This window comes from Macaca fascicularis, chromosome 1 (assembly GCF_037993035.2).
Source record: "Macaca fascicularis isolate 582-1 chromosome 1, T2T-MFA8v1.1".
In the NCBI taxonomy this organism is placed as follows: Eukaryota; Metazoa; Chordata; class Mammalia; order Primates; family Cercopithecidae; genus Macaca; species Macaca fascicularis.
In genome coordinates, this window is record NC_088375.1 from 8,977,505 (window position 1) to 9,001,285 (window position 23,781).

Below are 23,781 nucleotides of genomic sequence, written 5' to 3' on the forward strand. Positions count from 1 at the left end.
CTCACGCTATCTTCCCAGCCAATAACACAAAATACTTTAAGACAACAAAAGGAACAAAGAGAGAAAAGACCCCAAAATAAAAATTTCTTAAAGATTATATCTGAATGCCACGCAATTAAAGATTAAAGATTACTTAAAATTAAGATTTAATAAAACGTATATCTCTCTATCTTGCCTCTTCCAGTTATCTCTGAAGACAAAGGAAACACTTACCTGTTTCAGCATCCCCGAGCCTGTGTTCTTCATCAGGAGGTTTGGATGGTGGCCCCATGGATGGGACTCGCCTAGGAAACTGCCCTTCTGAATAGTCCAACGAGTGTGTGGGTTGACTAACTGCAGCCCAGGTATAAAGCTGATCTTGCTATATTTAAAAATAAAAAATGTTGAAATGCTGTTAATTTGGTTACAAAAAAATAAGCCATGACTAATATATTGCAAAATCATTTCTATGTATATTACTTATATATGCATATATATATTAAACATTAAAACAGCATTTTATACTATTCAGTGTAGATTCCTAAGATACACATTTTTTTTCACGCAGTCATTTTATCTTTATAACCACATTTGCCTCAACTTCATTTCTATAGTAAAACCTTCGCCTCTTTCTTTGGAGGGAGAGAGGCTATATAGCCCCGCAGGGAATTATAAAATCAGACAGTTCAGACACTCAATCAGAGAACTCCCTGAACTAGCATCTTTAATTCATCTGAATACGATATCCCTTTTAAAATTGTTTATATACTTGTGGGAATGTTAAAGGACAGGCTGTACTTGGGCACCACAGGACAATAATAGCTCCCGTGCCTTCAACCACAAAAGGCCCAGGAAACCGACTTATCTGGGGTCCAGGTTGGAAACTGTTTGGGAGAGAAACCATGAAAAAGTGAATGAACCTGCCAAGAAAAAAAAAAAAAGAATTGAATAGGGATCTTCTGGCCAAGAAAGACCTCGCCAGCTACAGACCCACAGAATCTGGACAGAATGAGAAAGCAGCTAGTACTATACCTAGGGCCAGGAGACAAACTACAAATCTCACAAGGAAGCCTGCTCCACGGCCTATAAACACGTGGGAAAACTGCTCATTAGGATTTCAGAATAACAGTGTGTCCAGCCATTTTAGGATGCATATGCTTAATATATGCATGCCCTCTATTTGTGACATTTTTCTGAGTGTATTTCCCTAATACCTTTGATCCACGTCAAGTAAAGCAAAGAGAAGAACAGTATGGTAGAAGTGAAAAACAAAAAACCACTGTAATCCCTGGGTCGAGACTACAAAGTAAATGAGTAATCTGATGGATGTTGCTATTTCTGTATTTAACAAATTAAGAAATTCATAAAATAATCTCCAGCATGCTAGAGATACAATGTAGAGACCAGTTAGTTTAAGCTTTACATTTAGGGACAGTCATTAGCCCTAACTGAGAATTCAGATTCCTGGGGTCAGCCAGCATTTTTATAGTTTTTTTTATTGCTGAAATTAGTGGCTTTAATTAACATAATAAATATTAGGTATGAGCTGTCATTGGAGAACCTGAAGGAATTCAATGTAAGTAGATTGAGTACGACATCAGAGAACATGCCCACAATTAAAAAGGATAAAACTCAGGCAAGGGGTGATGTCAAGGTGTGACAGCCTGAGAGTGCTGCCTCCCCCTCTAGTTTAGGAGGACATCTCTTTGCCTGTTGCCAGCAGTCGGGCACAAGGTCCTATTCCTTGGTGTTTGTATCACATGGACCTTTCACACAAGGTGAGGTCAAGCACCTACCAGCGTGGCAAGCTGGCCATGCTCTGACTCTCGAGTCAGGTTGTATAGGCTCTTGTGCAAACTAATGTTGTATGTTTAATAAATGTTTATATGTTGGGCAAAACTTCATTTGAGATTTGCTTTCATTAAAACCCAGTAAATCCTTGCCCCATATACAAAAATTCAAAATGGAACAAAGACCAAAACATACGACCTACAACTACAAAACTCTTAGACAAAAACATACAGGAAAAACTTCATAACATTGTTTTGGCAATGAGTTCTTGAATATGACAACAAAAGCACACGCAACAAAATTTTTTTTAAAAAATCAATGAAGTGAACTATATCATAATTTAAAACTCCTGTGCATCAAAGGACACAATCAGAGTGAAAAGGCAACCTACAGAATGGGAGGAAGTATTTGCAAATCAACTCTGATAAGGCTTTAATATCCTGAATATAGAAAGAACTCCCACAAGTCAACACCAAAAAACAAATAACCTGATTTTAAAATGGGCAAAGGGCTTGAATAGACATTGTTTCAAAGGAGATACACAAAATAGTGAACAAGCACATGAAAAGATGCTCAATATCACTAATCATTATGGAAATGCAAATCAAAACTACAATGAGATCGCCTCACACCCACCAGGATGGCTATTATTTAAAAAACAAACAACAACAACAACAAAAATAAAATAAAGCATCAGCCTGGGCAACATGGCAAAACCTCATCTCTACAAAAATATAAAAGTTAGCCAGGTATAGTGGCACACGCCTGTAGTCCTAGCTACTTGGGAGGCTAACATGGAAAGATCACTTGAGCCCCAGAAGTCAAGGCTACAGTGAGCCATGATCACGCCACTACACTGCAGCCCAGCAAAAGAGCAAGGCCCTATCCAAAACGAAGACAAGATAGAACATAAGTGCTGGCGAGGATGTGGAGAAATTGAAAGCATTGTGTACTATTAGTGATATGGTAAAATGATACTGTTGCAATGGAAAACATATGGCAGTTCCTCAAAAAATTAAAAATAGAATTACCATATGATCCAGCAATTACACTTCTGGATATGTACGCAACAGAATTAAAAATAGGATCTTAAGGCTGGGCACGGTGGCTCATGCCTGTAATCCCAGCACTTTGGGAGGCCGAGGTGGGTGGATCACGAGGTCAGGAGATCAAGACCATCCTGGCTAACACAGTGAAACCCTGTCTCTACTAAAAATACAAAAAAATTAGCTGGGTGTGGTGGCGGGTGCCTGTAGTCCCAACTACTCGGGAGGCTGAGGCAGGAGAATGGCGGGAACCCGGGAGGCGGAGCTTGCAGTGAGCCAAGATTGTGTCACTGCACTCCAGGCTGGGCGACAGAGTGAGACTCCATCTCAAAAAAAAAAAAAAAAAAAAAGGAATCAAAGAAATATCTGTATACCTATGTTCATAACAGCATTGTTCACAACAGCCAAAAGAGAAAAGCAACCCAAGTGTCCATCCATGAATGAACAGATAAACAAAATGTGATAGATATATATATAAACTGGGAAATTATTTAGCCTTTAAATAGAAGGAAACTCTGATATATGCTACCGCATGGACGAACCTGGAGGACATCTGGCTAAATGAAATAAACCTGATACAAACAGACAAATACTTTATGATTCAACCCATATGAGGTACGTAGTATTGTCAAATTCATATTGTCAGAAAGTCAAATGGTGGTTGCCAGGGGTTGGGGAGATGGGGGATGGGAAGTTGTTGCAAAGTAATGGGTACAGAATTTCAGTTTTGCAAGAAGAAAAAATTCTGGAGGTTGATTGTACAACAATGTGAATACACTTAACAATACCAAATTGGACACTTAAAATGGTTAAGGTGGGAAATTAATGTCCTGTGTATTTTGCCACAGTTAACATTTTTTAAATAATTTTTTTAAAAACAGTGAATTGCAAGGCTGTTGGGAATAGCTAAGACTCACTTATTCAAGAGCAGTACATGATTAAATTGACAGGTCAGTTCTTAAGAGGTAATATGGATACTGTGATGGCTTAAGAAAACAACTGAACTGTAGCCAGGCATGTGGCTCACACCTATAACACCAGCACTTTGGGAGGCTGAGTCAGGTAAATTGCTTGAGCCCAGGAGCTCAAGACCAGCCAGGGCAGCACAATGAGACCCCACCTTTACAGAATATTTAAAAAAAAAAAAATAGCCAGGGATGGTGCACACACTTTTATTCCTAGCTACTCAGGAGGCTGAAGTGAAAGGATCACTTGAGCCTGGGAGGTCGAGGCTGCAGTGAGCGATGACTGTGCCTCTGTGCTCTAGCCTGGACAACAGAGTGAGACCCTGTCTCAAAAAAAAAAGAAAGAAAATTTTCTGAAACGTAACGCCCTCTCCACTCTACTCTTCGCCACCCTCCAGTTAGTGGTGATGATACCTACTTTAGCTACAGTTACTCTACACGGCCCCAGAAAATAACCTATTTTAAATCTTTGCAGCCAATGCCCTCCTAATATTTTCCAGAATAGCAGAACCAAATTGGCCACAACAGCACGCTTCTAAGCCTGAGCTTCGGTTCCTCGTGCATAAAATATGATATATGTAGCATGCTTAGAAAAATGCTTGGCCTACCAGCTCCCCTGGGAGTTGATGGAGAGAAGCAGGGCTGGAGTGACTGAGAGACTCCAGACCTGGCATCATGGTCAACCACAAAAAGGCTTTTTTTCTAGAGAGCCATCATCCTACTAACAGCCTCAGACATAGTTTGTTCCGTATAAAAGAGGGACCACCAACAACCAAGGGGATAAACTATCTCACTGAGTTTCATCATTCACCAAAATACAAAGCATGCTAAAAGCACTCTAGAAAACCTCATAGAAACAAACAAAAGTATCTGGTCAGTCCCCCAGTCTCTGAACCACGCCTCAGAACTGTGATATATTACTGGGTTGTAACGGTAATCTCAAAGCCTCTCATTCATCACATAGCTCCACTAGCAGAAAATAAGCAAAACAGACTTCTTTCATGGGTCCTCCACGTCTGCAGAATCAAATCCCAACTCTTCAACTTAAATATCATTTCATCATTCCTATATCCCTACTATCTTCCTTCCCAAATTCATTTCTCATTTCCTAAACCAAGCTTCACGCCACTAGAATGCTCTACCACTCAAGGAGTCTAATCAATCATTTAAAAATCTAGTTGAAGTCCCATTTCACCTGAATCAGACCCTGAAAGGGTCTGCTGAAAGGCCACTCCTGAATCAGACAGCTAACTCAGCACACCTGCCACCCCACATTTCAACACTTGATGTGTACCATCCAAAACGGTGGCTTGCCACCTAGTCCTGAGTGTATATCACGTTTCCTCGAATTGACTGCAAACTCCTTCAGGATGAGAAGGGTGTACATGGGTCTTGTAAATGTCCCCTAGCTCTGGACAGTGCTATGATGACTACAGAAAAGCCACCTGAGGCTGGGCGTGGTAGCTCATGCCTGTAATCCCAACACTTTGGGAGGCCAAGGCAGGCAGATCACCTGAGATAGGGAGTTCGAGACCAGCCTGGCCAACATGGTGAAACCCCATCTCTACTAAAAATACAAAAATTAGCTGGGCATGGTGGCGCACGCCTGTAATCCCAGCTACTCGGGAAGCTGAGGTGGGAGAATCCTTTGAACCTGGCAGGCAGAGTTTGCAGTGAGCCAAGATCAGGCTACTGTGCTCTAGCCTGAGTGACAGAGCGAGACGTCATCTCAAAAAAAAAAGCCACTTGATGCCTACTGAGTTATCACATTTATCAAAAATAAATAAAAGAGATGGCTGGTCAATACAGGCAGAGGCTGCAGCTGCTAATCTCATTTCCTTCATTTGTTTAGCAAAGTACCAAAAGGAAACTTTATGGGTACCATATAGAAAATGAAGGTATCAGGTTATCTGTTATGTCTAAACCTATTGATAATTAACTATTTAAAGAAAAAACATGGAGTAGGTAAAATTCCTAGGATATATTCATCGCTCCCCCTAAGCAAATCTCATCACTTTGTGGAGCCTCAATATTCTCATCAGTAAATCAGGAAAAATGCATCCCTTGTCTTTTTGGGGGAGCTTTATGAGGCAAGAGTAAATGACATGTGAAAAGAACTACAAAAATTACATGGTGATATTCAAATGTCATATGCCATGAATAGTATTTGTTTTGACTTTGAAAAATCTGTGTTTGATTACAATGGTCATACTTTTTTGTTTAAAAAAATCCTTTTCAGAGGAATTGAAAATCATTATCTCATGTACACATCATCTCTACATAACCAGCACTAAATCTTTCTGTGTTCTTTGTATGACTATAAGTAGTTGAGCAAACTGAGTTTTCTTGGCATTTGTGCTGTCTGGCAACAGGTTTTGCATTCAATTAACAATTGCCCTGTGGTATTTCCTCAACCATCCATAAATGTCTTTTTCTCTCTCTGTGTGTGTGTGTGTGTGTGTGTGTGTGTGTGTGTGTGTGTGTGTGTGTGTGTAACATTTCACGAATGTATTTGTTATTTTCCCAAATAGGGTATATGAGTTTCTAGCTACCAGTTACCATATCCTATATTCCCCGGTTCTCTCAGGAATGTCAAGTATAAATAATCAACATACTGTGAGTATTAAGGACAAGGTCAGGATGGATAAGAATTGTTTAACAGAGCAAATCAAGGTTTTATTTTTGAGTTAAGGCAGGGATGCATTTTCGTGGCTCCATTCCACATCCTTAAATTCTTAAGGTCTGTTTTGGCTTTTGCTGAATGACATTATGTCTTCCTAGTAAAGAAAACAAATACAAGCTTTCTACCATAGGCATATGAGAAACTTTAAAATCACAACCTAAAAGTGGTGTAAGTAGGCTACAGGCCTGCTAGCTTAAGAAAAAGAAAAGTTACTTTTAGCAGCTATTTCCCCATCTTTTCACTAGGTTATAAATATAACAACACCTAAAATAACTCAGAGCTATAATCCACAAATAATTTATCATAGTGTGTCCACTAGAAAATAAATAACAATGCTCAAAGGTAGGCATTCTAAGAGTGCTTCATTGAGATTTTCACAGGTAAGTTGAGGGTTTGGTTCCCACCTTAAAATATTTCAGATCAATATTTTTTCTGGTTCTTCCATATGCAAGAAAATTTCATTGTCCAATGGTCTGTAATATTTTTTGTAGAAATTAATTTTATTATGTTAAAATATTCCTTAATGAGCTGGCAATTATTCATGTGGAGGACAGTCCAGAAAACAGGTCCATGACTGAATTATCCTTGTCCTTGATTACAGAGATTCATGAATGACACACATCACACCGTTCTCTGGAGTAACTGCTGAAGGTCTAGGAGGCGCTTCTCCCTGCCTGTTAGGCTGCTCCCGTCGCATTACGACAGGATGGATGTTGTTTTTCTCTTTTGAATTAAATCTTGACAACAGTTCGAATGCTCTTTCCAGAATGCATCAGTTCAAAGGCTTCGTTAATTTCATCAAAAGACAGATTGTGAGTCACAAATTCATCAACTTTTATCTTTTTGGGACATATATTCAGACACCAACTTTGGGACACTTTCTACAGTCTTTCATCCTCCAAAGGCAGTGCCTTTCCATGTGCGACCTGTTACCAGCTGGAATGGATGAGTGGCAATTTCTTCACCTGAAGCAGTGACTCCAACCACTACACTGATGTCCCAGCCCTTGTGACATGCCTCAAGTGCTGCTCTAATGTATTTCTAATACATTCAAAGGAATAGTCCACTCCTACATCAGTCATCTCAGTGAGTACTTCTTGGATGGGTTTACTATAATCCTGAGGGTTAATACATTCAGTGGCTCCAAACTCATTGGCCCTTGGAAATTTATCTTGATTGATGTCCACACCAATGATTCCAGATGCACCAGCCACTTTACCACCCATAACTGCCAATCCAACTCCTCCCAGGCCAAAGATGGCACAAACAGAGCCAGGCTCCAACTTGGCTGTGTTCACAGCAGCAGCATAACCAGTTGAAATGCCACAACCTAGAAGGCAGACTTTATCCAAAGGTGCTAAAGAATCTATTTTAGCAACAGAGATATCAGCCACAACTGTGCATTCAGAAAATGTGCTGGTTCGCATGCAATGTAAAATCGTCTCTCCTTTGCAAGCAAATCTGCTGGTACCATCTGGCATTAATCCTTTCCCTTGAGTGACTCTTATCTTCTGGCAAAGGTTAGTTTTAGGATTTAGACAAAATTTGCATTCTCCACACTGTGGGATGTAAAGTGGGATGACAGTTATCACACGCCTTCAGCTTAGTAACTCCCTCATCAACACTTTTCCACAATTCCAGCACCTTCGTGTCCCAAGATCACTGGAAAACAACCCTCAGGCTCAGCTCCGCTCAGGGTATAGGTGTCGGTGTGGCAAACTGCAGAGGCAAAGATCTTGATTCGAACTTCATGAGCCTTTGGGGGTGCCACCTCTATCTCCTCTATGGAGAGAGGCTTTCCAGCCTCCCAGGCAACTGCAGCCTTGCACTTGATAATCTAGTTCGCCATGTCCGCGGGTTCTCGTCAGCACGGAGGGTGGACTGTATGTTAATGCAGAACCTAGATTATTACTCTCTGAGAGGAATTGCTGCTATTCTCATTCCATGGTTGGCTTCTCTGTGAGTAGAGATAGGACGTCCATCTGTGTGAGAATTAATCTGAGTTCAGGTTCCTCTCTTAATGAGAAACGATCAGCACTGCCCCAACTCAACTGTCTATCAAGGCCAGCAGACCCATATTTAAGTAACAAAATAGGGTAACTATATCCCAGATATTCCATAAAGTACAATCTCCCATCTGATATCACAGTTTGCATGAAGGAGAAAAAAATATTAAAAATTAAAATTGCCTCGAAGTATGCAGCTCACTGATTTCTTTATAACCACTCTAAAATCTATCCTGGTCAGGTGTGGTCGCTCACGCTTGTAACTCCAGCACTTTGGAAGGCCGAGGCAGGAGGATTACTTGAGCCCAGGAGTTGGAGACCAGCCAAGACAAGATAGCAAGACCCTATCTCTACAGAAAACAAATTTTTAGATGAAAAATTAGCCAAGTGTGGTGGCACACTCCTGTGGTCCCAGCTACTCGAGGCTGAGGCGGAAGGACTGCATGAGCCTGGGAGGTCGAGGCTGCAGTGGGCTGTGACCGCACCAGTGTACCCCAGCCTGGGCAACACAGTGAAACCCTGTCTCAAAAACAAAACAAAACAAAACAAAATCAAATCAAATCAAATCTATCCCTAGATTATATAGATAAATCCATCTCAGGCCAGCAGAGGGCTCTACACCTTGTCCTACTGACCTCAAAAAGAATTGCCTCAACTGAACTATGCTTGGATGTGATCTCGGAGACAAGACTCCCAAGTCTACAGAAGACGGCTGAAAATGCCCATGCCATTACACAATATTTTGCGTAGGAGGGCTCTGAAGACACACTTATTCCTGGTCTTAGAATTTCACAGCTCTGTCTAAAGAACTAAATAGTTGGATGGTAATTTGAGTTTGTGTTTTTTTTTGTTTGTTTGAGATGGAGATGGAGTCTCTGGGTCCTGGGTTCAAGCGATTCTCCTGCCTCAGCCTCCAGATTAGCTGGGACTACAGGCACGTGCCACCACGCCCAGCTAGGTTTTGTATTTTTAGTAAAGACGGGGTTTCACCACGTTGGCTAGGAAGATCTCGATCTCTTGACCTCATGATCCACCTGCCTCGGCCTCTCAAAGCGTTGGGATTACAGGCGTGAGCCACTGCGTCTGGCCATTTGTGTTTTATTTTTTTTAATCTCAGGGACAATATATATTGTGTCGATCAGATGTGCTTTTCGTTTTGGCTATTAAAAAAACACAGTGAAATTCATACATGGCCCACCTGCCACATGTTTGGAGACTCTGGAATATATGTTTTTGATTAGTCTCATTCCTGGTTCCACTTCAGTCTTGTCTTTTTTTCTTTAATCTTTTCACTGAAATAGCACATTTTTATTTTCTTATTATATCTTTTCTTCCTAATCATTGTAAATACTTTTTGGACTAGGTAACAATAAACACATTATTACTATTAGGGAAATAATGAAAGGGCCTTATTTATTTAATTACCTAAAGAGATGGGATTTCATTCTGTGGCCTAGGCTGAAGCGCAGTGGTGTGATCACAGGTCATTGCACACTTCAATTCCTTAGTTCAAGCACTCCTACCACCTCAGCCTCCCAAGTAGCTGGGACTACAGCTGAGTGCCATCATGTCTGGCTAATTTTTTTGTAGAGATGGAGTCTTGCTATGTTGCCCAGGCTGGTCTCAAACTCTTGAGCTCAAGTGATCCTCCCACCTCAGCCTCCCAAAGTGTTGGTATTCCAGGTGTGAGCCACTGTGCCCAATTAAGATGTCCATTTATTTATCTATTTTAACTCATTTGAACCATTTATAAGATAAATGACTGGCTGGATAAAAAGTAGATCTACTGACAGTAGTCTGAATTGTACTCTCAATATCTGGGTTTGTGTTAATCATTTAATTATTAAAAAATAATAGCACAACCCTATAGAATTGTTATGAGGTAGGGAGATAAGAAAAACAATAACTAATCAGTACCATAATATAACAGCATCCACTGTGTATATTTTCTAAATTTTCTTTTCTTTTGAGATAGAGTCTCAGTCTGTCACCCAGGCTGGAGTGCAGTGGTGTGATCTTGGCTCATTCAAGGGATTCTTCTGCCTCAGCTTCCTGAGTAGCTGGGATTACAGGAGTGTGCCACCAGGCCCAGCTAACTTTTTTATTTATAGTAGAGATGAGGTTTCACCATGTTCTCCAGGCTGGTCTCAAACTCCTGACCTCAAGCAATCCACTCGCCTCGGCCTCCCAAAGTGCTGGGATGACAGGTGTGAGGCACCGCGCTCAGCCTATTTCTAAATTTTCTTTGAATGTTTTATGTAGATGTAATCATAGTGCACGTGCTTTTATAAATAATACAGACTTTTAAAATAATTGCATCATCTTCACACTTGTAATTTCTATTTCTGCCACAATCTTCGCACAACACTATAACATAACCATTAAAACAGCTCTGCATGGAACCCATAAATGTGACTGCCCAAAGCATCTATGGTTGGCTTTAAAAAAGCGTTTATTTTTTAAAAAAGAAAATGTATATAAAAATGTCAAATGTAAAAGAATAATAAGATAACATCAAAAGATTAAACCCCAGGATGGACTGAGATCTCTGAAATGTTCACAAATAGGCCAGGCACTGTGGTTCCCACCTGTAATCCAAGCACTTTGGGAGGACAAAGTGGGGAATTTACTTGAGCCCAGGAGTTTGAGGCTGCAGTGAGCTGTGATCACACCACTGTACTTCAGCCTGGGTGTCAGAGCAAAATTCTGTCCACCCCCACCCCAAAATAAAATACAAATGACAACGGAGTGTTTTCTTAGCTGTGTTTGAAAGAAGCACTAACATTACTACCAGCGAAATACAAATTGGCACAAACTTTCTACAGAGAAATTTAATATCAAAATAATTTAAAAACCTTTTTTTTTTTTTTTGAGATGGAGTCCTGCTCTGCCACCCAGGCTCAAGTAGAGTGGCATAATCTCGGCTCACTGCAAACTCTGCCTCCCAAGTTGGATTGATTCTCCTGCCTCAGCCTCCCAAGTAGCTGGGATTATAGGCATGCACCACCATACCCAGCTAATTTTTGTATTTTTGGTAGAGACGGGGTTTCATCATGTTGGCCAGGCTGGTCTTGAACTCCTGACCTCAGGTGATCCACCTGCCTCGGCCTCCCAAAGTGTTGGGATTACAGGTGTGAACCACTGAGCCCAGTCACCCCATCCATTTCGAACCACCAATTCCACTCATGGAAATCTTCTCTATGGTGAAAATGTATCAGTGACATGCACAAATATTTATGTACTAGAATATATTTATTCCAACGTTACTGCATTCTTTAAAAAGAAAAAAAAGTAGAATTTCCAAAAATAGCAGTAAGAAAAACATTTTTATTGTGTACCTATAGTGGGACAATCAAGAGCCATTAAAATCACACCTCATTGAATGCCATGTAAAATATGTGTATGGTATGTTGTCAAGTGTAAGTATTTGGCTGTAAATTGTATATTGTAAAAATAATACATGAGGCCGGGGGCAGTGGCTCACACCTGTAATCCCACCACTTTGGGAGGCTGAGGCAGGTGGATCACCTGAGGTCAGAAGTTGAAGACCAGCCTGGCCAACATGGTGAAGCCCCATCTCTACTCTAAATACAAAAATTAGCTGGGTGTGGGGGCTGGCGCCTGTAATCTCACTTACTCAGGAGGTTCAAGCAGGAGAATCGTTTGAACCTGGGAAGCGGGGTTTGCAGTGAGCCAAGATCTTGCCATTGCACTCCAGCCTGGGCAACAAGAGTGAAACTCTGTCTCAAAAAAAAAAAAATTAATAATAATAATACATGCGCTAATGGCCACATAATGTATAATTATATAATGAGGTAATGTGTGTGTGTGTGTGTGTATATATATATAGGAACACATAAATGTGAGTTTATATATATCTTATATCTTAAAGGGAAGAGGGAAGAGGAAAGGGAATATTAAATCAAGAAAAAATCAGCAAGCCAGGATTCAGGGGAGAACACAGACCTAGGGAGTGGAGGTTGGCTCATGGGGGGTCCTTTTGCCCCCACCCCTCAACACTTCACAGGATTCCTGTGAGAGTTTGTGGGCGCATTTTCAGGGGAAAGGGACTGGAGGATCCTGATCTGTAAGGGAGACTGGCCCTACTAACACCTCTACTTGGGGTTAGGATCTAAAACAAAGGTAAACTAGAAGTAGGCGGGTTGAACATTTTCAGGGCTAAAATTCAACTTTAAAGCATCTAAATCTTTGAACATACCTCAAGGTGATCTTGGAATGTTAGTGCCCCAGGTCCCTGGCAAAAGCAAACATAAATCCTATCTGGGAAGAGATGAGATCAAACTAAGCATCTGCACAGTATAAAATTTAAAAAAAAAAATCGAAAATGGAGACATAAATAAAAAATAAACAAAAATCAATAGAAACAGAAAAAGACACACAAAGATCCTAGATTATTATCAGACACACATTTTAAAATAGCTATGTTAAATCTCTCCAAGAAGATAAAAGACAAAATAGAGAACTTCAGTAAGGAGTGGTGGCTCATGCCAGTCATGCCAGCCTTGAACTCCTGGGCTCAAGCCATCCTCCCACCTCAGCCTCCTAAATAGTTAGGACTACACTACAGGGGTGCGTCACCATGCCATGCCACCACGTGAAATTTATTAAGTTAGGGAATCTCAAGGTTGCTTAATTTGTCTGTAAACAGGTCTTAAGGTTGCTTAATTTCTCAGGAAATAGGTGAAAGTACAAAAAACAAAAATTTAGTCATGCCAGCACTTTTGGGAGGTCGAGTTGGGAGGATTGCTTGAGTCCAGCAGTTTGAGACCAGGCTAGATAACATAGAGAGACCCCATCTCTACAAAAAATTTAAAAACTAGCCAGGTGTGGTGGTCCACACCTGTAGTCCCAGCTACTTGGGAGGCTGAGTCTAGAGGATCACTTGAGCCCAGGAGGTTGAGGCTGCAGTGAGCTGTGATCGCACTACTGCACTGCAGACTGGGAAACAAAATGAGACTCTGATTTAAATTTTAAAAAAGAAAGAATGCCAACAGATAACTAGAAATAATTTTAAAAACTGAGCAATTCTAGAACTGATAAATAGCCAAAATTAAAACCTCAACAGATCTACTTAATGGTAGATTAGAAGCAGCTGAATAAAAGATTAGTGCATTCAAAGAGGGATAAAAAGAAACAATTCCGAATGAAGAAACAGAGTCAAAAGGATGGGAAATATTGCAGAGAAAATAAGAGGATAAAAGATACAGTGAAGAACTCTAACCTATGTATAATTGGAGTCCCAAAAAAAAAAAATCATAAAGAGAATAACATAGAAGCATTATCTATAGAGAGATCATTCCTGAAAATGTAAAATGAAAGAAAGTATCAAACTACTACTGATTTCAAAGCCCTATAAATCCTATAAATGGGTGAATACAGTAAAACTGCTATAAAAGAGCTAAAAATAACATCTTAAAAGCAGCCACAAATAGATTACCTTCAAAGAATCAATAGATAGATAATTTTTGTTAAGAAGCTAGCATCATTGAAAGCTAGAAGATAGTGGAATGATCTTTTTTAAACTGCCTACTAGAATTCTACACCTTGTAAAAATATTTTTCAAGAAGAAAATGAAAGAAATCTATTTTAAGACAAAAAACACTAAAGAATTTGTCACCTAGCAGGCTTGCACTAAAGGAAATACAAAAAGATGCTCTTTGGGCTGAAAGAAAATAATCCCAAACAGATTCCTGAAGATGCAGAAAGAAAGAGCAAAGAGAAAAGATTGAATAAATACCAAACAGAAACAGTATTAATGCCTTGTGGAGATAATATAGAAAGATAATTAAAATAAAATAACAACGTGTAACTTGGAAGCAAAATTTATTAAGTTAGGGAATCTCAAGGTTGCTTAATTTGTCTGGAAACAGGTCTTAAGGTTGCTTAATTTGTCAGGAAATAGGTGAAGGTACCAAAAAAAAAAACCAAAAAAGGCAAAAATGTATGCGATTTTAAAAGATAAGCCTAGGTGTAGTGGCTCAGGCCTATAATCTCAGCACTTTGGCAGGCCAAGGCCAAAGGGACTGCTTGAGCCCAGGAGTTCAAGACCAGCCTGGGCAAGACAGTAAAATCTCACCTTTACAAAAAAATTTAGAAATTTAAAAATAAACATAAAAATTATCTTGCGTGGTGGGCAAGATAGTAAAATCTCACCTTTACAAAAAAATTTAGAAATTTAAAAATAAACATAAAAATTATCTTGGCGTGGTGACGCACCCCTGTAGTGTAGTCCTAGCTACTTAGGAGGCTGAGGTGGGAAGATGGCTTGAGCCCAGAAGTTCAAGGCTGCAGAGAGCTATGATTATGCCACCGCACTCCACCACGGGTGACAGAGTGAGAACTTGCATCAATAATAAAATAATAATAATAAAAAAAGATAGTTGGTAAAATTACAGTTTTCAAACTACCAGAGAGAACAATTAAATAGTAAAGCATAACTGATAAATCCAAAAGACACAAAAGGAAAAGGACTATAGAACAGATAAGACAAATAGAAAATGTACAATAAAATAGTACTTTAAATCCAAGCATTTAAACAATTGTATTAAACGTAAATGGACTTAGTTATACTTCAGTAAAAAAAAAGACTGTCAGACAAGATAAAAAATGAGTTCCAAACCTATGCTCTTTATTGAAGATACAAATAAAAAGGTATAAAAGTGATTAAGATTACTAGAAAGTAAAAAGATATAACATGTAAATTTTAAACTAAAGAAGGCAAGTATAGCTATATTAATAACAGATAATATTTCACAGCAAAAAGCATCATAAGAAACAAAGTGGAAGTATTCTATTGATAAAAATGTAATTCATAAGGAAAATAAATAATTCTAAATATGTGTGCTTCAAATAACATGGCTTCAAAGCATATATAGCAAAAATTGGCAGAGCTATAAGGAGAAAAAAAACATGTCCACAAACATAGTAGCAATAACTTTCTCAATAGCTGCTATAATGAAAAGAAAAAAGTAAGGATATGGAAGATCTGAAAAACATAATCAGCAATTTGCCTAATGGACTTAAGCAGAACATTTAACCTAAGACATTCTTTTCAAGCATACACAGCACACTGATGAAAGCTGATCACATCTTGGGCTATGGTAAATCTCAATAAATAGCAACATACTGAAATGAAGAGTATGTTTTCTTAATATAATGCAATTAAATTAGAAATAATAAAAGAAGATAAAACAAAGTCTCCGTGTTTGGACATCAAGCAATAAAATTCTAAATCACACATTATTCAAAAAAGGCAACATAGTCAAAACTTTTAAATATTTTTTAAATGAAGGATATATAAATATTTGCCTTAACTTTAGATATACAGTTAATCATGTTTAGAGAGAAATCTTTAGGTTTAAATGCACATATTAAAAAGATAAAAGGCTACAAAAATCAGTATGTTAAATATCCATCTAAAGAATTTAGGAGAGAAAAAGATGCAGCAATTTAGTCCAAAGAAGGGAGAAAGAAGGAAACAGATTTAAGTGTTAATAAATAGCCTCCAAAGAAGCCTTCTGAAAAAGCTAATAAAATTTAAAACTTTGGCAAGTATAATCAAGTAGAGATACAAATAACTAATGTCAGAAATGAAAAAGGAACATAATATTGATCCTACAGGCTTTAAAGTGGTAAAGATACTAGAATAACTTTACACTAAAATTTTAAAATATTAGATAAAACATAATTTTTAAGAAAAAAATGCAATTTACCAAAATCAACATATAAAACAGAAAATGTGATTCGTTCCATAACTAGCTTTTGCTTTCTTTTTTTGAGATGGAGTCTTGCTCTGTCACCCAGGCTGGAGTGCAGTGGCAGGATCTCGGCTCACTGCAAGCTCCGCCTCCCAGGCAGGTTCAAGCGATTCTCCTGCCTCAGCCTCCTGAGTAGCTGGGATTACAGGCACCTGCCACCGCGCCTGGCTAATTTTCGTATTTTTAGTAGACACAGGGTTTCACCATATTGGTCAGGCTGGTCTCAAACTCCTGACCTTGTGATCCACCCGCCTCTGCCTCCCAAAGTGCTGGGATTACAGGCATGAGCCACCGCGCCCAGTCGCTTTTTCTTTCTTCATAATTTCTTTTGATGATTTTTTTTTTTTTTTCTTTTTTTTGAAACAAGGTCTTGCTCTGTCGCCCAGTCTTGAGTGCTGTGGTATGATCACAGCTCACTGCAGCCTCAACCTTCTGAGCTCAGGAGATACTCCCACCTCAGCACCCCAAAGCGCTGGGATTACATGCGTGAGCCACCACACCCAGCCCATTTACTTTCAGTATGTTCCAAATTATCAGTCTTTTCCTCTATAGCCAAGATATTGTCCTATTTCAGAAGTTTTTGCCTACTCCACAAGCAACAAGATTCCTCCTATATTATCTTCCAGAAGCTTTGTTATTTTATCTTTCACATTAACATTTATAATCATCCTAGGAGGAGTTTTGTGTTTGTGAGATGGATATCAAGTTTCATCATCTTTTTCATATGATTACCCAGTTGACCCCATCCCATTTATTTAAAAGGCTGTATTAAGCTGCTTTTCAGTGCCACTTTTGTCATTCATTAACTGTCTATACACATGAGAGTCTGGTAGGTGGTTCTCTACTCCACTGTGTGTGTGTGTGTCCTTGCACAAATACTAGAATGCTTCATTACTCTTGCATTATAATAAGTCGTGATACCTGGAATAGTAACTCTTTCCACTTTGATTTTTTTTAAGATCATCTCTAGGCCCTTCCAACATAAAGTTTAGAGGCAGTTTGTCACATCCCACTAAAGCACACACGCACACATTCACCCACACCCTTAAGATATTGATTAGAATTGCATCTAATCTATTAGTTTGGAGAGAAGTGAAATAACAGACTTCAAAACGATAAACATGATAAATCTGTTCATATATTTGTCATTTCTGATTTCTCTCACTGAAGTTTAATAGGCTTCTGCATACAGGCCATGCACATTTCTGTTCAGTGTCTTCTTAGATTATTTAATGTTTTTAATACTGTCTTAAACATAGTATTTTTTAAGTATCTTTAACATTTTTGTTTGCTGATAGAGAAATGGCATTGGTTTTACACATTGATTTTGTGTTCAGTAATTATGTAAATTATATTTCTAATTAATGTATTTGAAATTTTTACATATACGATCACATCATCATAAATAATGGCAGTTTTATTTCTTCTCCAATTTCTTATTTATCTTCTAGACCATATAGGAATAATTGTTCAATAGAAGACAGAGTGGTAATAGTGGCATTGTTTTCTCATTCCCAAACTTAAAAGAACAAACCTTCAATATTTTACCATCTAAAGATATTTGTGGTAGGTTTCTTATAATCGTCATTTATCAGAGTAAGCAAGTTTTCTAAGTTTCCTAAGAGTTTATGTCATGAATGGTGATACAGTTTACCAAATGCTTTTCTGATAATCTCTAGTGAGGATCATTATATATACACACATTATATACATACATTATATACATTACATGATGTACATATACATATTATATACATATTGCACACATTATATAATGTGTATATATACATGTTGTATACATTATATATAATATCTATTATATACATATATACATACAATGTATATAACGAAAATTATATGGCTTTTAAACGTTAAGCTGACCTTACTTTCCTGGAATCAACCTAACCTGGTTTTGATACATCATTTGTTTTCAAATGTTAAACCAGCCTTGCATTCCTTTATATACATTGCTGAACTAAATGTGCAGATGTTTCATTAAGAAATATTTATATTTATCAGGGATAGTAGCTACAGTTTTCTAATGATTGTATCTGGTTCTAATATCAGGGAAATTTTGGCCTCATAAAATAAGTTGGGCAATGTTCACTCCTGCTCTGTTTTCTGAAAGAGTTTATACTGTCTAAGACTGGTTTTATTTCTTCTTTAAATGTTTGGTAGAATTCACCAATGAAACTACCTAAGCCCAGAGGTTTTGTTAACAATCTTATTTTATTAATAACAAAAAAAATTCTAAGGTAAGGAACAAACTGAAGTTAAGACCAAAAGAATATGTGTGTGTGTGTATTGATAGATAGATAGATACACACACATATTATATAGGGGTGTATGTGTGTGCATATATACACATATATATATATATCCATGTATGCAAATAATTCCTATGCTCCAAGCGGGCTTGAAAATCTAAGCACTCAACAGAGAGCAAAAACATTCATACCACCATGACTTGGGCTTTTTAAAATAAATTTTCAAACCCTCTCAGTGAGCATGCATTATTTGTAATTAGAATTAAAAGTAATAAATGGCAGTCATGGCTGTCTTCCCACAAATAGGTTAGGTTAAATAGAATAGGTTCTCCCCACACTCTGTTCTGAGCTTGTAATTCACTTTGAAGATCTATTAGTTCATTTCACTAGCCTTCCACTTCTCACAAAGTCAGAACAAAGTAATGCTGACTCTTAGAAGGGTGAGGAACCCCATTTTGAACTCCATAACCAAAAGAGAGAGATGTGACAGCTCAGGTTTGTTGGGAGTGGGGCTATTACTGTCAAATACAGAAGCCATAGAAGTTAGAAGAGGAGGGAAAAAAATAGAGTGTCAAGCCTAGAAAAATGGAGAATCTCTCTCAAATTACTAAAGGTCATCTGGAAGACATTAACACGACGCCTTTTATTTCTAATGAGGCTAAAGCCGCTCACTTTAAACCCCAGCGTATCAGAGAGAAGACAGACATAAAGATAAGTTTTATATGGTGGATTAAAAAAACACACACACATAAAAAGGCAATCTTTATAATTTTGTAGTAGTTGGACAAGCAAGCCAATTAAAATTTCTTGTTAGTCTCTTTATGGTGTCATGAGACTATTCTATCATCAACTAGATAATGCAAATGATGGAAAATCCCAGAATTAAGGGAAACAAAACAAAGCAGTCAGGTTGGAGGGGAAACAGTTTTTATGAAATTTATAGCAGTTTTATAATGTTTCTCAAATCTCATTGGTTCCAGATAAAAGACTATATATAAACATTACGTAGAAGAGTAATCATTAAACTACCAAAGAATAACAAATACAATATGAAACATAAAATCATATTAATTCAATCTTTAAGAGATGTTACATCTGAATTGAAATATTACATTAGCAATATTCAGCCTGTCTTTTTTTTTTTTTTTTTTTTTTTTTTTTTTTGAGTCAGAGTCTCCCTCTGCCTTCCAGGCTGGAGTGCAGTGGTGCCATCTTGGCTCACTGCAAGCTCCGCCTCCCGGGTTCACGCCATTCTCCTGCCTCAGCCTCCCGATCAGCTGGGACTACAGGCGCCCGCCACCACGCCCGGCTAATGTTTTGTATTTTTAGTAGAGATGGGGTTTCACCGTGTTAGCCAAATGGTCTTGATCTCCTGACCTCATGATCCGCCCACCTCGGCCTCCCAAAGTGCTGACAGGCGTGAGCCACCACGCTCAGCCGGCCCAGTCCTGTCATTTTTATCACCTAGAGTCTTTATGAGAATGTGGACAAAATAGGGGATGCACTAGGGGTTCAGAAGAAAATTATTAATCAGTTCGACACAAAATGCAGGACTGGTACACGTGGTCAATAACACACTAACAATAGAGACTGAGTAGTAGCTTGGGAGAACTTATTGGTAGGTGGATCAAACTCAGGCATGGGGGAGGGAGATGCAGTTATGTGCTTCTTATAAAAGTATTTGACCTATATTTAGAAGTTCATTTCCATTCAACTTGATGTCTGAATTATTGGTTGACCTTGAAGGAAATAAAACTACTGAAATCTAAATGACTCTTTCCTAATCATACACTAGAGAGGAAATATATGTAGCCAACCTTGTGGCATTGATAAAAATAAATTATATAACATCAATAATGCTCTGAACACCACCCAGGGAGGTCAGTTGACTTACCCAAGGTCATAGCAAATTCAGAAAAAGACAGCAAGGTTCTCCTACCTCCAGCTAAGCATAGAAGCTTTCCTGTAATACACAGAGCTTATGCTCTGAGGCCTTGAAAAACAATGGGTTTTTGTTTTTGTTTGTTTTGTTTTGTTTTTCAAATCCAAGCTGAATGTAACTTGGCACTCTGGCTGGATTAAATATTTGACACATCTTCTACCATTATCCAGCTGCAAGAAAAAAATGAGAGAGGTAGGATCTTGTGGTGATTAGGGGATGCTCTTAGAATTTAAAAAATTAATTTTAAATCCTGGTTCCTACTCTTAATCTTGAATAGTTAAACTCCCTGAACCTCAGTTTTCCCTCTATGAAATGGGGATATTATGAGATAATTTTTGCAAATCCTAAAGCCTGAAATATCTAGTAAGTGTTCCACAAATAGTACCAACTGCAGTTATTATAGTTAATAGTGCTTCTTTCCTTCCTTCATTCCTTCCTTTTTCCTCCTTCGTTCCTTCCTTTTTTCCCCTTCCTTCCTTCATTTCCCTTCTAAATTTTAAAAAAAAGTTATTATAATCATTCACTAGTTTCACCTTCAGATAACCCAGACATGGAGGCAATTTTTCTAATACTTCTGAAAAGTGAAAACAAAATCTTTCAGTACTGCTGTGCATAGCCATAACAGAAGCTATTATTTCTCTCAGTGACTGGTGTTTCAAGGAAAGCATTAAACTAATAGCAATGACTAGGAAAGCACGGTTTTAATGAAGTCACATACTCCCACAGATTTCTGACTACCACAGACATATACAAAGCTGAGTTCTTGAGTAATTAATTGTGAGCAACTACTTTATGCCAGATAAACTAGGTTCAACTAAATGCCAACGTGAAATGTTAAAGTTATAAGCCTCTCCACAGCTTCAGAAGGTGGCTATATAAAGTATTAGCTATTAACACAGCACTGTAGAGGAAACAATAGTTTGTCATATTAAATAACGTAAGCTGTGAGGTAGACTTTTTAAAGTCAATAGTTAAATGCCTTTTCTTGCTAAGAAATAAAGTTTTTTTCCTAACTTTCATTTTCTAGATATCAGCAAGTACAATTAAGAGTAAATCCATTTAAAATTGAATACTTCTATTATTCTGCCCACTCTTTCTAAAGCTTTCAAAAGCTTGCTCAATTAGCAAAGTAAATCACGTTTGTTTCTAGATCTTATTTTTCTTTCTTCTTGTCTTTCCTGTATATTATAATTCAGGCAATTAACGAATTGCATCTATTGATCTAACATATCCCACTTTCTCAGTGATTCCTACTAACCTGTAGATGTTCAAATTCCATCTTCTTGGTCAATGCATTCTGCTTGATCCTTTCTGGAGACAGGTCCTGACAAACCTTTTCTACTTTGCATAAGGCCGTCCCATCACAAGAGTGGATGCTTTCTCTTACCATCCCAGGGCCAACCAGGATCTCAGCCCGCCACCTTAGCCTGCTCTAACTCAGCTGTTGGAGAGAAAAAATTCCCCCTGTGAAACAAGTTCATGGTGTCTCTATTTCGGAGACTAAACCTTGCCCTCACTACCTCCCACAGTGTTACTGGAACCAGTTTCCTGACTCTGCATTACCTCTCTAGCACTTCCTTTGGAAATGTAACAAGAGCAACATGGATGAATTAAAAGGAAATGCCTCTGCCGAGACATCTTAAGAGAAGGCAATCAATAAATTTTAAGTATCCTGAAATAAATTTTCGGAAGTAGTGAATGGTTTGGAGTTTAAACAAATGGATTCTTTTTTATCTGCCTCAAACCCAGCTGAACATTTCCCTCTGCAGGAGGCTCTTTTCAATGACATACTTCTTGTTGTTGTTGTTGTTGTTGTGACAGGGTCTTACTCTGTTGCTCAGGCTAGAGTGCACTGGTGCAATCATAGACCCCTTTGGCCTCCTACTCCTGGCTCAAGTGATCCTCCTGCCTCAGCCTTCCAAGTAGCTGGGACTATAGGTGTGCACCACTGTGCCTGGCTGACTTCTTTTTTTTTTTCCAGTAGAGACAGAGTCTATGTTGCCTCAGCTGGTTTCAAACTCCTAGGCTCAAGTGATTCTCCTGCCTCAGGCTCCTAAAGTGCTAGGATTACAGGAGTGAGCCACCACGTCTGGCCCTTTTCAATGATATATATTTATAAAAATTCTGAGTTTTAGTCATTATTTAAAAAAAAAAAAAGTATTTAATTTTGAAGTCCCAGGACAGATGGTCAGATTTTTTTTATGATATAGCTAAAAAGTCCTTTTATATACTAACAAATTGTGGATTGCTCATCAAAAATTGAGAGTATGAATTATCAAAAAACATTACTCAATAAAGCATTGCCCATCTAATCTCCAAAACTAGACAAGCTTACCCCTTCAAAATCTAGTAAGTCGCCAAAATCAATTATTTCCATCTCAGATGTGTCTGTAGAATGTGCTTCTTATTCATCTCAATCACTTTGGGTTCTCAAATGTAGTTTAAAAATATTTTGATAGGCCAGGCACAGTGGCTCATGTAATCCCAGCACTTTGGGAGGCCAAGGCAGGAGGATCACCTGGGGCCAGGAATTTGAGACCAACCTGGCAACATAGCTAGACCCTGTCTCTACAAAATATTTAAAAATAGCTAGGCATGAAAGTGCATGTCTAATCCCAGCTACTCCAGAGATGGGGGTGGAGGTGGGAAAATCATTTGAGGCCAGGAGTTAGAAGCTACAGTGAGCTGTGATCGCACCACTGCACTCCAGCCTGGGCAATGGAATGAGAGTAGTTAAAAAAATAAAAATTAAAACAACATGTATAGTCTCTTACATGATTACCACATCCCTGTAGCTAGCTCTCCACTAAGCAGAAAATCGTCTTCATCAAAAGCAAAGATTAGTGGCCAGGTGAGGTTGCTCACACCTGTAACCCCAGCATTTTGGGCAGCCAAAGTGGGTGGATTGCTTGAGCTCAGGAGTTCGAGACTAGCCTGGGCAACATGACAAAACCCTGTCTTTACAAAAAAATACAAAACTAGCAGGGTGTGGTGGTGTGAAACTCTAGTCCTAGCTACTCAGGAGGCCAAGGTGGGGGGATTGCTTAAGTCTGAAAGGTTGAGGCTGCAGTGAGCTATGATCACAACACTGCATTCCAGCCTGGATGACAGCACAAGGCCCTGTGGAAAAGGGAAGGGAAGGGGAAGGGGAAGGGGAACTCCTGGCCTCAAGTGATCCTCCTGACTTGGCCTCCCAAAGTGCTGGGATTACATGAGCCACTGTGCCTGGCCCATCAAAATCTTTTTAAACTAGATTTGAGAGCCCAAAGTGATTGAGATGAATAAGAAGGGAAGGGAGGGGAGAGGAAGGGAGGGGAGGGAAGG

The 23,781-nt window shown here is 38.7% G+C and overlaps 1 protein-coding gene, 1 long non-coding RNA gene and 1 pseudogene across 4 annotated transcripts in view; all 3 read right to left on the reverse strand.

The window, feature by feature from the left end:
• FMN2 (formin 2) overlaps nucleotides 1–23,781 on the reverse strand; it is a 398,539-nt gene that overhangs the window by 309,863 nt on the left and 64,895 nt on the right. For all 3 annotated transcript variants that reach the window (XR_012433817.1, XM_005539682.4, XM_065542730.2), the window contains exon 3: nucleotides 214–361. Coding sequence is in view for 2 of the 3 variants with exons in the window: in XM_005539682.4 (XP_005539739.3) it covers nucleotides 214–361 (148 nt within the window). In the remaining variant the exon portion in view is untranslated. The remainder of the gene's footprint in view (nucleotides 1–213; nucleotides 362–23,781) is intronic.
• Nucleotides 6,866–8,313, reverse strand: LOC102124484 (alcohol dehydrogenase class-3 pseudogene; annotated as a pseudogene).
• On the reverse strand, nucleotides 19,831–23,666 carry LOC135970260 (uncharacterized). The gene is made up of 2 exons (XR_010585885.1): nucleotides 21,716–23,666; nucleotides 19,831–20,627 (listed from the first exon to the last, which is right to left on the reverse strand). It is a non-coding gene; the product is annotated as an uncharacterized lncRNA (long non-coding RNA).